Source organism: Mustela lutreola, chromosome 9 (assembly GCF_030435805.1).
Source record: "Mustela lutreola isolate mMusLut2 chromosome 9, mMusLut2.pri, whole genome shotgun sequence".
NCBI lineage: Eukaryota > Metazoa > Chordata > Mammalia > Carnivora > Mustelidae > Mustela > Mustela lutreola.
In genome coordinates, this window is record NC_081298.1 from 24579805 (window position 1) to 24593629 (window position 13825).

General features: G+C 49.7%; 1 protein-coding gene across 3 annotated transcripts in view; it reads right to left on the reverse strand.

Moving 5' to 3' along the window:
- Window positions 1-1976: 1976 nt before the first annotated feature.
- ZNF341 (zinc finger protein 341) overlaps window positions 1977-13825 on the reverse strand; it is a 44965-nt gene continuing 33116 nt past the window's right edge. For all 3 annotated transcript variants that reach the window (XM_059133509.1, XM_059133508.1, XM_059133510.1), the window contains exons 11-15: window positions 12204-12300; window positions 10430-10562; window positions 6564-6675; window positions 6232-6302; window positions 1977-4455 (exon numbers count right to left, since the gene is read on the reverse strand). In XM_059133509.1, the coding sequence (XP_058989492.1) occupies window positions 3926-4455; window positions 6232-6302; window positions 6564-6675; window positions 10430-10562; window positions 12204-12300 (943 nt within the window). In that variant the 3' untranslated portion in view covers window positions 1977-3925. The remainder of the gene's footprint in view (window positions 4456-6231; window positions 6303-6563; window positions 6676-10429; window positions 10563-12203; window positions 12301-13825) is intronic.

The following is a 13825-nucleotide window of genomic DNA, read 5'->3' on the forward strand; positions in this document are numbered from 1 at the left end:
AGGGCTTGAACTCATTGCTTCTGGAGTATAGGAACCCAGCATTTTTTTTTTAAATTTATGGAACCTAGTGAATTTTTTTTGAACCTAGTAAATTTTTATATATTGCTCTTGCTATTATTTCAGCATTCTTTTTTTTTAAAGATTTTATTTATTTATTTGACAGAAAGAGAGAGATCACAAGTAGGCAGAGAGGCAGGCAGAGAGAGAGAGGGAAACAGGCTCCCCACTGAGCAGAGAGCCCGATGTGGGACTCGATCCCAGGACCCTGAGATCATGACCTGAGCCGAAGGCAGCGGCTTAACCCACTGAGCCACCCAGGCATCCCTTATTTCAGCATTCTTGCCATTATTTCACCCTTTCTGATCCTTACAGTTTCTTTTTCTTGCCTTATTACTTTGGCTAGACCTCCAACACAATGCGGGAAGCATGATAGCAGGCATCCTTTTCTTATTCCTTTTTTTTTTTTTTTAAGATTTTTAAATTTATTTATTTGACAGAGAGAGAGATCACAAGTAGGCAGAGAGGCAGGCAGAGAGGGAGGGGGTAGCAGGTTCCCTGCTGAGTAGAGAGTCCGATGAGGGGCTTGATCCCAGGACCCTGAGACCATAACCTGAGCCGAAGGCAGAGGCTTTAACCCACTGAGTCACCCAGGCGCACCCCTCTTTCCTTGATCCTGACACAGAGGGAACAGATCTCACTTTTCACCACTGCAGTAGGTTTTTTTTTTTTTTTAAAAGATTTTATTTTTTTTTCAGAGAGAGCGAGCGAGAGCGAGCACAGGCAGACAGAGTGGAAGGCAGAGTCAGACGGAGAAGCAGGCTCCCTGCGGAGCAAGGAGCCCGATATGGGACTAGATCCCAGGACGTTGGGATCACGACCTGAGCCGAAGGCAGCTGCCTAACCAACTGAGCCACCCAGGCGTCCCTGCAGTAGGTTTTTAATTTCATTATTTTTAAACGTTGACTTTACTTTTTTTTTCATTGTGAAAGCTGAAGTCTGGCTGTAGGCTGCATTCAACCCATGGGCTGCCAATTTGTGATCTCTGCTTTCCCTGAATTCTCTGTCTGAATTGTGGTAACCTTATTGGGTAGGTACTATTATTCTCACCAATTTGATATATGAGGACACTGAAGTTCAGAAAGTTGAAGTGACTTGCCATAGCCACATACCTGGGAAGGGACAGAGCCAGGATTCAAACCTAGCTCTGCTCGATGCCAAAATCTGTGGGACCTTGGATGCTCAGGACAGCCTCTCTTTACACTTTACCCTCTCCAGCAACTTTGGGAGCCTATGGGGTGCTCTGGAATGCTGGAGCAGCTCTGTTGCCAATTTTGAGTGACCCTCGACCAAGGGTCTTCCCCTTCCTGGGCCTCAGTCTCCCCATCTGTCAACCTAGGAGGGATGTAGTTACAAGAACCCCAATATGGTTCCAGTCTCCTTCCCTGCAGTCCAATTACATATCTATCAAATATTAGGCCTTGATATCTCACTTGTTCTGTGGCCTGAGTCTGCCACATACTGCTATGTGATTTGGGGGTGCTTAACCTCACTGTACCTTTTGCCTCATCTCAGGTTTAAGATGGAATTAAAAGTAGCACCTACCTCCAAGTGCTCAGGACATGACAGGCATGGCACAAGTGCCTAGTAAACACGAGTCCTCATGATTATTGATAAATGTACATGCGTGTGCACACTGACAGGAAAAGACAGAAATATAACTTAAGTAGTTTTATTGGGATGGAGACACGGTTCTTAACATTTTCTTTAATGTCACAATTTTTTTTTTTTTTAAAGATTCCATTTATCCATCTGACAGAGAGAGATCACAAGTAGGCAGAGAGGCAGGCAGAGAGAGAGAGGAGGAAGCAGGCTCCCTGCTGAGCAGAGAGCCCGATGTGGGGCTCGATCCCAGGACCCTGAGATCATGACCTGAGCCGAAGGCAGCGGCTTAACCCACTGAGCCACCCAGGCGCCCCAATGTCACAATTTTTTAAAACGTTTAATGACTCCTCCATTTTGTAGAGAACAGTCTAAGTTCCTCAACCCAACATCCAACGACAATTGATTCAACATCAACTTATATTTCAATACAGGAAAGTGGCTAATGGCACACAGAGGCAGGCCACCCCAGCCTGAATCCCATCTCTGTGACTTACTAGCTGTGTGAGCTTGGGCAAGGAGCTCTGCCTCCCTGTGCCTTTGTTTCCTCGTCCGTAAAATAAGGAAATTAACAATTCTCACCTGCTGGGGCTGAGGTGGTATGTGCAGTGTCCATCATGTGGAAGCTCGAAATATATAAGGGATTATTATGATCTAACCACTACCCCCAAATCTCTGGTCATCCTGATCCATTCACCAGCCCCAGAATCATCCTACTTTGAAGGCTTTGCTCATGACTTTCTCTTCCTGGCATGCCTTTTCCTATTTATCCATCCATCAGAACATCCTGTGTCAAGGACCAGCTCAAACGTGCCCTCCCCTAAAGAGACCTTCTGCCCTCACCAGCCTTGCTCTGGCCTTGAGGGCTGGGTGCACTTCAAGCTCTCACTACCTCAGCTGTATACCACTTCCTCATTGGTCCTTCCTCTTGTATCATACCCTTCCTGAGGGGAAGCTGGGTTTGCTCAGAGCTACAGCCCAGAGCCCCAACACAGATATCTGAGGGATGCACCAGCCTTCAAGCAAACTCATCAAACTGAGTCCAACAGCTCTGCTGCGTCCTGCCCTGTCCCTTCTTGGGCCTCGGTTTCCTCTCCTATCACTGAGGCAGTGTGGCTGTGAATAGAAATGAGGAGACCCTGGTCAAGGCCCCTTTTCTCTTCCTTGACTCCCAATAAGCCTGGCTTGCTTCCCCTCTGGACCAGCTGGGGGGTGGGGACAGAGTGCTGGCAGTGGGGGCAAATACTGATTTTAGAGGCCTGCTTGCGATGGACCTCTGGCTCTGATCAAAGTTTCTGATGTTGAAGGGTTTGGGGCAAGGCCCAGAATCCTGCATTTTTCCAAAGTGAGTATAAACGCCTTCCATGGCCATGTTCTGAAATGTGGGAGCACCAAACCTCTCATGGCTAAGGGGGCAGCGCAGCTGTGGGCAAGGGGCCATGGGCCCTCTCAGTCCCCACACACTTTGGAGGGAGTGCTGCCACCTAGGGGCAAAGAAAGGAACTGCCAACGCTCGAGCCTGAGCCGTTGGACACGTTTTGATAAAAAACATTTGAGCACTTTCCAAGTGCCAAGCACTATGCCAAGTCCTTTGCACATATCATCATACTGGGTCCCCATGACAGCTCTATAAGGTCGAAATGTCATAAGCCCCATTGTACAGAAGAGACACACAGGGCTCAGAGACGGCAAGTGACATACCTAAGGTCACACAGCAAGTGAATAGCAGCACTTAGATTTAAGGCCAAATCTGGCTAATAGCTGTACTGTAACTGTGACACCCAGTGTTGCCTAAATGCCTATGTCACAGAGTCATCTCGGATACCCTGTGGAACCGTAAACGAAAAGGTCCAGCAGATAAGGGCTCTACCCATTTCAGGCCTCCAGAAGAACAGCTTGACCAGAGGCCACACCGAGACAGCCCCGAGGAGGGGCGGGCGGGACCACTCTGGCTTCTCTCTTAGGTGGGCTGACACCAGGCTGGACCAGCCAGACCCTGGGCTGCTGGCTTGGCCAGCTCTCTTACCTCCAGTGCCCCTACCTGGAAGCGGTAGGCAGCCCTGCCTCACATTCCAGAATGCCAAAGGCCTAGCCAGCAGAATAGGAGCCATAGCAGGCTGGCCACAGGCGAGGGTTCATAAATGACACTCCAGAAGGATTTTGGCCAATGGCTCACTTCCATGGGGAAGGATTTCTCGTCGGCCCCTGAGTCCTAGACCACAGGGGAGCATCAGGCTGGGCTCTGGGAACAAACACCGCGGGTCCATCACTCTGAGGCCTGGATGTAGACAGGCACAGCTAGCATGGCACATGGGCCCTCGGCCCCGGCCTGCAGCTCTGCCAGCGCCAGGTTGGAGCCCAGGCTCTCTGCATGCCCGGGCACTACCAGCTCCGGTTCACCCCCCACTGGGCCACCCACCACAATGGACAGCACTGCGTCTGGCTCTGAGAAGGGCGGCTTGCCTGGGGCAGCCTCGGACACTGACCCAGCCCCAGCGTCCTTCAGCTCCTCCAGCCCCAGCGGGTCAGGCAGGGGGGTTACCACCTTACGCCCGCCACTGCTGCCACTGCGGGGTGCTGCCCTTCTCCGGGAGGGCCGCCGGGCTTGCAGGTCCTTATCCTTCTGGGGGCCAAGGCGGCAGCGGTGATCTTTGAGGTATTTGTGTCGGGAAAAGCCCTTGGCACAGCCGGCGCAGCGGAACTTGTAGTTGCCGGTGTGGGCACGCTGGTGCTCCGCGAGGTGGGCGCGGCGGCTGAAGGACTTGCTGCACAGGGCACACTTGTGGAGCTTCATGCCTGGAGCAAGGGGAAGTCCGTGAGAGGCACCCCGACCCCTTAGTCTGCAACCGCGCCTCTGCACTAGGGATAAAACCCAGTCTCTCGGCTTGCCTTTGGAGCACGCGTCCGATCTGGGCTCTGCTCCTGCCAGTCTCATCTCCCACCTTTTCCTGTCCTCAGGCCACCAAGATGGCGCCTGCCTCTGGGCCTTCACACTTGCTCTATCCTCTCTGCCTAGAATAGCAGGCTCTGCCCCGAAATCTTGGCTAACTTAGCCAGGTCACCATTATCTCTCTCTTCTCTGGTCTGTCTGCCTCACCCTCGTCCCCCCAGACCATTCCTGTAGGGCAACTAGAGATGGCTTCATGAACTACACAAAGGACCCTGACATTCTGTGCTCTAAACCCTCCAGTGATTCCCCAAGTTTTCCGCAGAGCCCGGTGCTTTGGACCACCCCCTTCCCCTCTCAGCCCCATTCCCTCCTTCCCCTCACTTGCTCTTAGAGCTCCATGCCTCCCACTCACATTTCCTTGTCTCAAACAATCCCCCTAGTCTCTCCTCTGCCTCAAGGCTTTACACTTGCTTCCTCCTTCTGAAAGCTATTCACTGGCTCTTCTCATCCCTCAGGATAGGTCCGATGTTACCTCCTCCCGGAAGCCCCCCGATATCTGCTTCATTTCTTTCTCTGCCCCATCCTTCTGTTTATTCCCATCTTTGTACTCTGCATACTTTGCTGTAAGATACTTACTCATTTGTTGTTCATTTTCAATCTGTCACTAAATGCAAAGCTTCCCCAGGGAGGCAGGGGGCGCTCTACCCATCTGATTCTGCCCCATCACCCCGAGTCTGACATATGATAGGTTCTCAATAGTCACTCACTGAGTGAATCACTGGTGCCCCCAAGTCTACCATGAAGTCAACTCCAGCCCACACTCGGCCTGAGCCTTACTCCCCTCACCCTCCCTGGGACGAAGGCTCAGAGAGGGGCAGTGACTCAGAGACGGTCAATGCAGCAGGATAGTGGTCGTACTAAGAATCAGACTCAGGCCCTCTGTCTTCAGTCCTCAACTCTCTACTCTCCCAGTTTTCAAACTTCCCTTAGCCACTAAACCCTTTCTGTAAACCTCTGGTTTTTAACCAGGGGCAATTTTACCCCTCAGAGACTTTGGCTTGTCCTCTGGAGACATCTGTGGTTGTCCTAACTGCAGGGAAGACACCACTGACATCCAGAGGGTAGAGGCCAGAGGTACTGGGAAACATCCCACAATGCACAGGGAGGCCCCTGGGACAAAGCATCAGCTACTGGGAAATATCAAGAGTGCCAAGAAACCATGTTCCAGACCCAATGGTATGTGGAAAGCCAGCTGAGCTGCTCTGGGGACATAGCAGCACCCCAGGAAATGCCATAGAGCCCCTGGAAAGCTGAAGAGTGGGTTGGAGAACTCTGCTCCATGCACCAGCTGCCCTGCTCTGCTGAGGGTACCAAGGAAACTGCCTGGCTATGTCTTGGACCCTGCTGGAATCGGATTTCCCTCCACGTCTGATCCACATCTCTATCACACTGGGCACCTCTCTGATTTACAGCTATCTCCGTTCAGGCAAGCTTCCCCCTCAGCCTGGGGCACTGTGTTGGACTTACTTCCATAGGACCCCGAGGAGGGCAAATGCCTGTTGGCTGGAATATACCAGGAATATACCAGGCAGACATAATAAGCTTCATGGGATGCACCTGTTCTTTCTAGGAGGCCCGCCCCAGCGGTTCAGACCCTCCTGGTAGGTCCAACGATCACTTACCAGAGTGGGAGAGGATATGCGCCTTCAGCTTGTCTGGCCGGTTGAACTCTTTACTGCAGCCCGTGTGTGTCCTAGAACCCAAAACCACTGGTCAGGGGGAGCTCACCAGACTCAAACTCTCTTGCTGGTCTCTGTGCTAGCCCTGGGCATGAGGGACTCCCCCTCTACCCCAAAGGCCAGGCAAGGAAGCAGGGTGGGGAGTGAGGCAGGTCAGGTAGCAAGGCCCACGACAGGATAAAAGGAGAGAGGCCCTTCAGGACCTCGGGCCTGACAATTCTCTGTCCCACTGCCGGGTAAATCGGCCCCTCCCACTCATGTCAGGCTCCACTCACGAGAAGGGGCATTTGTATTTCTTGAATGGCTCATGGATCAACATGTGTCTCTTCAGTTTGTCCTTACGGTTGAATGCGGACTCGCACACTGAGCATTTGTAGGGCTTCTCACCTGTAGGAAGAGACACAGCTGGGGGGTGGGGACTGCGAGTCCCATGAGATGGGAGTCTGAATATGGGGTACACTAGCGGAGAGCAGCCCCTCTAGGGAAGTGGCCTGGGAGAGAACAGCCTCTCCCATTCCTCATGATTTTGTTTCTCAAAGGAGAAGAGGGGGCTATTGCAGATAGGGCAGTCGGGAAAGGCCTTTCTGATGAGGCAAGAGGGGAGACCTCCTGAGGTGGTAGGGGAGCGAGCCATGATGGAAACTGGAGTCAGGGTCCCAGGAAGAAGGAAAGGCGGGAGTGTGTGGTATGTCTGAAGAGCAGTGGGGAGGCCAGTGTGGCTGGAACAGAGTGGGGAAGGGAGCATGAGGCAGAAGGGGAGGTCAGTGAGACAGCCAGGCCCAACAGGAAGGGCCTGCGAGGCCTAGGTTTTTACTCTTGAGTAAGATGAGAAGCCTCCAGAGGGCTGAGTGGAGCAGGGACAGATCTGACTTAAGAGTGTCACGGGCTCCCTCTAGCTGCAGAGGACAGACTGTGGGGGGGAGGGGTGGGAAGTAGCCAAGAAAAGACCATGTTAGTTAGGAAAGCGGAATGGGCAGCCTTGGCCAGTGGACTGACTGTGGGGTGACTGAGGGGAAGGGAGTCAAGAATCTAACGTGGGCCTGAGTGATGGGTGAATGAATGGCTGTGGCATCTACCGAAATGGGGTCCACCACAGAGGAGAGAATTATACCTTATCTAATGGAATCCTTGCCACAAACTATGAAGTACTAGGTGAGAAAACTGAAGGTCATGGTCTGTACCAGGTGAGCTAAGAAGCCAGCTCAGCAGTGTGATGCAGAGTCTGCCTGAGTCGCCCCGCATAGGCTGCAGCAGAGCCTCGTGGGGACCAGGAGGTGGAGGAGAGCAGCTCTCACCTGACAGGGGGCAGGGGTCATAACCTGTCCTGTGGAAAAGGGCTGCCACTGGGCTGTTTGGATCTCCTGCCATTATTTCCTCCCTGTTCTCCCTCTGGAATGAATAAAGTCCTTTTGAAAAGTACCAACCCAGTGATTAAGGAAATTCTGGCCCTTACGATGGAATGCTCTGCAGTCATGTGTCCAGATTAATGTTCAGTTGTGTTTCCTGATCTGGAAAGAGGCTCCTGGTCATACTGCTAGTGAGGAAAGAAAACTGTAGAACAGCTTAAGACAATCCCCCTTTTGTTAGAAAAGATAAAACCCTCATATTCCAAAACAGCCCTAGCCACAGGTGGTTGTACATACACAGAAGATGCAGGGAGAGAGCTGAGGGCAGGTACACACCAAAACGTCAGTAACAATTAGGATTCAAAGAGGCAACCTGAAGTTTTACCTTATATACTTCTACGCTGCTTCCATTTTTTAAATAAGGCATGTATTATTTTTGAATAATGATTTTTAAAACTATAAAGAGAGTCATTTGGTAATATCTATCAAAATTACCAAGCATGTACTTTTTTCTTCTTTTATTATGGTAAAATATACATAAAATTTACCATTTTTGCCATCCTAAAGGTCCATTTCAGTGGTATTAGATACACTAGCATGGTTGTACAATCTCCAGCACATCCATCCCCAGAACTTTGGCATCATCCCAAACAGAAACTCAGTACAATACTGCATATACACTGGAACCTAGCATTTCCACTGCACAGAATACACAACTACAGACATACTCCCAAAAGCGTGCCAAGGGGACACACACAGCATTTTGCATACAAACTAACAGCTAAAAATAATCCTAGTATCCATCCCCAGGAACTGGTTAAATAAAAAATAGTATATAAAGAGCGCCTGGGTGGCTCAGTGGGATAAGCCTCTGCCTTTGGCTCAGGTCATGATCTCAGGGTCCTGGGATCAGTCCCACATCCGGCTCTCTGCTCTGGAGGGAGACTGCTTCCCCCTCTCTCTCTGCCTGTCTCTCCGCCTACTTGTGATCTCTCTCTGTCAAATAAAACTCTAAAAAAAAAAAAAAAAAAAGTAAATACGGAGGAATTCTATGCAGCTGAGAAAAAGAAGGTACTGCTAGAAGCATCTCCAATGTATATTGATGAGTGAAGAAAAAGGGTACATAACAGAATTATAATATTCACTCCATTATGTAAAAGTAAGCAAGCGTGTGGCACAGATACAAAATTAAACCAGAAGGACTCAGACTAGAGCCGCTAACTGCAGTCATCTGCGGGGAGGGGAATTGGGGATACTTTTCAAATTGCAAGTTACAATCTGCTGGTGGTTATTTTAACAATTAAAATTAAACAGAATAGAAAATATTGTTTTATGAAATTTCTGTTTCAGTATATGCTCTGCACATAAATGTGTTTCCTGGGCTGTAGTATAAAATATATTTTTTGCCATAGGTCATAGTAAAAAAATTTTTTAAATATTTGGATTATCCATTGAGGTGAGAGGATGGGGTTATTTTCTTTTTCTCATATATATATTTTTTCATATTTGCTTTTGTAATGTCAAGGATTTTCTATTCAGGTTTTTGCAACTTTTAAATCCTTTTAAATGAAAAAAAATTTTTAAGTACTAATCTTTTTTTTAAAGATTTTATTTATTTATTTGAGAGAGCAAGTGCACAGAGGCAGAGGGAGAAGAAGAGGCAGACTCCCTGCTGAGCAGGGCTTGATCCCAGGACCCTGAGATCATGACCTAAGCTGAAAGCAGATGCTTAAGCCCCTTAAGTCATACTCTTTTTTTTAAGATTTTTATTTATTTATTTGACAGACAGAACTCACAAGCAGGCAGAGAGGCAGGCAGAGAGAGGAGGTGGCTCCCCACTGAGCAGAGAGCCCGATGCGGGGCTCGATCCCAGGACCCTGAGATCATGACCTGAGCAGAAGACAAAGGCCTAAACCACTGAGCCACCCAGGCGCCCCAGTAATACTCTTTTAAAGATTAAAAGAGAATAAAATGGGGGCGCCTGGGTAGCTCAGTGGGTTAAGCCTCTGCCTTCAGCTCAGGTCATGATCTCAGGGTCCTGGGATCGAGCCCCGCATCGGGCTCTCTGCTCAGCAGGGAGCCTGCTTCCTCCTCTCTCTGCCTGCGTCTCTGCCTACTTGTGATCTCTGTCTATTAAATAGATTTTTTAAAATCTTTAAAATAGGGACGCCTGGGTGGCTCAGTTGGTTGGATGACTGCCTTCGGCTCAGGTCATGATCCTGGAGTTCCGGGATGGAGTCCCACATCAGGCTCCCAGCTCCATGGAGAGTCTGCTTCTCCCTCTGACCTCCTCGCTCATGCTCTCTCTCACTGTCTCTCTCTTAAATAAATAAATAAAATCTTTAAAAAAAAAAAAAAAATCTTTAAAATAAATAAATAAATAAAAGAGAATAAAATGTCAATGTGTCTCAACTGGGGAACCATGGAGGGGGGTTCTGCCCAGGTGTGGGCGGGAATTTTGCAGGGAGAACAGCACCTCCACCCCAAGCCAAGGGGCTCAGAATGGTCCGAGTGAGCTGTTGGGTTAGAGCCAAGGGTCGCCCCACCAACCTCCAGAGGTACATCTCCACTCTAGTATTGGTGGGAACTCCTTGTTCACTTGAGAGGGCAGCTTGGTAGGTGGCCAGAAAGGAGATGAGGAAAGAGTGGGGAAGGAAGTGGAGGGGGAGGGAGAAGAGGGCTGGAGAAAGATGGGATAAAGGGCAGAGGGGGATGGGAAGGGGAAAAGAGACGAAGTTGGGGGAGCGGGCAGGGGGCTGGGCAGGAGTTGGGGGTGGGGGACACAGGGCACGCACCTGAGTGGATGTGAGCATGCAGTTTGAGGTAGTGCTCCCGCCGGAAGAACTTCTTGCACACCTGGCACTTGAACCTGCCGCCACTGCCGTGGGTGGGCAGGTGGCGCCGCAGGTAGCGCTCACAAGGAAACACCTGGCAGAAGAGAGGAGCTGGCCTTAGGTCTGACTCAATAGCCCTCACCACCCTCACTTCCCACACTTATGGAAACCATTTCCTTTCTGCCCACTGGGGTCAAAGATCAGGGCCCAGGGCCCAGGCTTAGCCTTAGAACCTCACAGCTCTGACGACTCCCCCATAACGCCTGCTCTGAGCTCCTGCCAGCCTGCTTTTCCTACCCAGGAGGCCCTTCTCTCTTTGCCTGACAAATTTCCACTTGGCCATCAAGACACAGCCCAGGTGTCACTGCTTCTGTGAAGCCCTCTCTGAAGTGCCACAGAGGGCCGTACAAACTCGACCCTTGAATGTTCATATACATTTTATTTATTTATTTGTTTGTTTCTTTGTTACTTAAAGTAAACTCTACCCCCAACGTGGGACTTGAACTCACAACCCCGAGATCAAGAGTCACACGCTCTACCACCTGAGCCAGAGGGTACCCCTGTGCATCTACGTTTTTAAAGTTGCCATCTGACCCCTTGAATCATAACCTGTGGCTTAAATGAGATCCCTACGAGGGAAGAGGAGCTTTCATTCACCGCCACAGGGCCTGGGTCAAATGACACACATGCAAAAGAATGAATGACAAAAATGATTACATAACTGAAGAAACTGAATGAAAAGGTAACGGAGCCGGAAACACAGAAACCAAAATCTCCTGCCTCTCCGGCCTTAGGAAAGGCATTCGTTCATTTTTTCATTCATTTGTTACAGAGAAGTAGTCAGGGTTACAAACCCAACTACCTAGTAGCCCCCCCATGTCCTAGCTGGGAGAGCTTGCTGTACCTTGGTTTCCCCATCTGCAAAATGGGAAGAGTAGTGGTATGCTTCGTAGAGTTAAATGACTCAATGCAGATCAAATGCTCTGAACAGTATCTGGCACATGGTTCTTGTTCAATCCATGATACCTTTTCTTTGGAACACATATTCCAAAGCCCCAAATTAGGCTATCTGCATAATTAGAAACATCTACCATGTGGCTGACATGCTACTAGGGCTGTCCTGGAAAATCTACCGTGTAAGGCTGTGAGAAAATGAGTAGACTAGGGAAACCAGTTAAAGCACCAGGCGGATGCAATCAGCGGAATCCAGACTTCAGGAAACTGCACAGGACCAATGGCCCAGTTTCTTCAACAAATAAATTAAAAAGAAAAGAAAAAAAAAAGGAGCACTGGTGGGGAGCACCTGTTGATGAACAGAGTGGCTGGAGTGTGTGGACCTGATTCAAACAAATAAACCTGACAAAAATGATGATGTTTCCAAGACAATTAGAAATGAGAACATCAGGCTTTAGTGATGGCTTTCAGATTCACTGGAAAGAACCCAGAGCAAGAAGGATAGTAATAGGTCAGGAAACTGGAGGCCGCTGTGCCGAGGCTGGGCCTGGGCCCAGGAGAGGCCTCACCCCACATCAGCACAGCCTGGCCGAGCCTGGCCCAGCGGCAGCCGCAGGGTGGACACATGTGCTATCCAGTGGCTCAGCTGGGCCATGCAGGGCTCTTCCTCTTCACAGGTGAAGTGTCACCTATGGGGACGTGCCCAGGAGAGTGGGAGGTATTTGCTCTACCACCTCTCACCCCAAATCATGGCCCTAGGGGGAAAGGGCATGGTACCCACCTTCTGGCAGTGAGGGCAGGGGAAGTTGTGAGTGGCGGTCTGCAGGTGGTGTTCCAGGGCCTCGGGGGTTGAGTATTTGTTGACACATTTGACACACCTACATGGGAAGGAGCAGGAGAGGTGACACAGCAGTGTGAGGAGGCCAGACTGGCCCAGCATCAGCCATTCTCCTCCCCCCAGGGCAACAGTGGAAGGCAAAATTCTACACTTAATTCATTCTTTTCCTTTTAAAAAAAAAAGGGGGGGGGAGGTCAAGGGGCTTGAACTCATGACCCTGAGATCAAAAGTCGCATGTTCTCAGGGCAACTGAGTGGCTCAGTCAGTTAAGCCTCTCCCTTTGGCTCAGGCCATGATCCCAGGGTCCTGGGATAGAGCCCCATGTCAGGATCCCTGCTCAGTGAGGAGCCTCCTTCTCCCTCTGCCTCTGTCCCTCTTCCCTGCTCAAGCTCTCTCTCTGTCTCTCTCAAATAAAAAAAAAACAAAAAATAAAATTAAAAAGTGTGACATGTTCTACTGATTGAGTCAGCCAGGTGCCCCAGAGGGAGTCTTCGATGAAAATTAAAAAAAAAAAAAAAAAAAAGAAGAAGAAGAAAAGAAAGTCAGACCATGTTACATCCTTGCTCAAAAGACCCCACCTTGGCCTACAAGGCCCTAATGGCTTGACCACTCCTACCTCTCAGTCTTCATCTTTCTCCACAGCCCACCCCACTCTGCTCCAGCCACCTTGGCCTCCTTAATACACCCTGAACACACCAAACTCTCCAGCCTCAGGGCCTTTGCATCTGCTCTTCCTGCTACCAGGAACACTCTCCCCCAAATATTCCCTTGGGTAGCACCTTCTTATCCTTCAAGTCTCACTTCAAATGTCACCTCCTTAGAGATGCCTTCCTTGAGTACCCTGTCTCAAGTTGTCCCCTGTGGACCACCCCCAGGGCACTCCCTACCCAGTTTTGTTTTTTTCTTAGCACTTGTTATCTATAATTATTATTTATGTGCTTACTTGATTTGATCTGTCTTTCGCCAGCAATGGGGCTCTGGAGGCAGGGACCATATCTGTCTTGTTCATAACCTGATTTGAGCACCAGTGACAATCTATTATGTGAAAAAGTCAGACAGACAAGGATCCAGGCCTGGCCCCTTCTTGTTTCTGACCCTCAGTTTCCTCATCTACAAAATAGGGTAGGAATCCCATATGGACATGCCTCTCGTTCATTTTTAAGACTGTCACAAGAGTCAAAGGAAACGAAGTGTGCCAAACAGCCCATTAATCACAAAACATTAAAAACGTGGTCTCCACTCTTAACATCACAGGCTGGCAAACCTTCAAAACAGTTTCAGTTGCAAGCTGCTCTGAAGAGAAGATCCCTCCAGTCTTCCAACCATAAAAACATCTGCCAGCAAATGGACCCATTTATAACGAGGTTCCAGTGAGGAATGCTCCAGGTCGGAGGGTAATTCATGCTAAAAATAGAAACATGGGCCCTGACATCTGTACACCAGGGCCACCATGGGAAACGCATAGGCAGGCTGCACCTGTGGTAGGCCCAGGGGACCTCCTCAGACCACACTCTGAAAACCACAGGCTAAATGCCTCCAGATGGCAAGAGAGGAAGAGCAGGTCA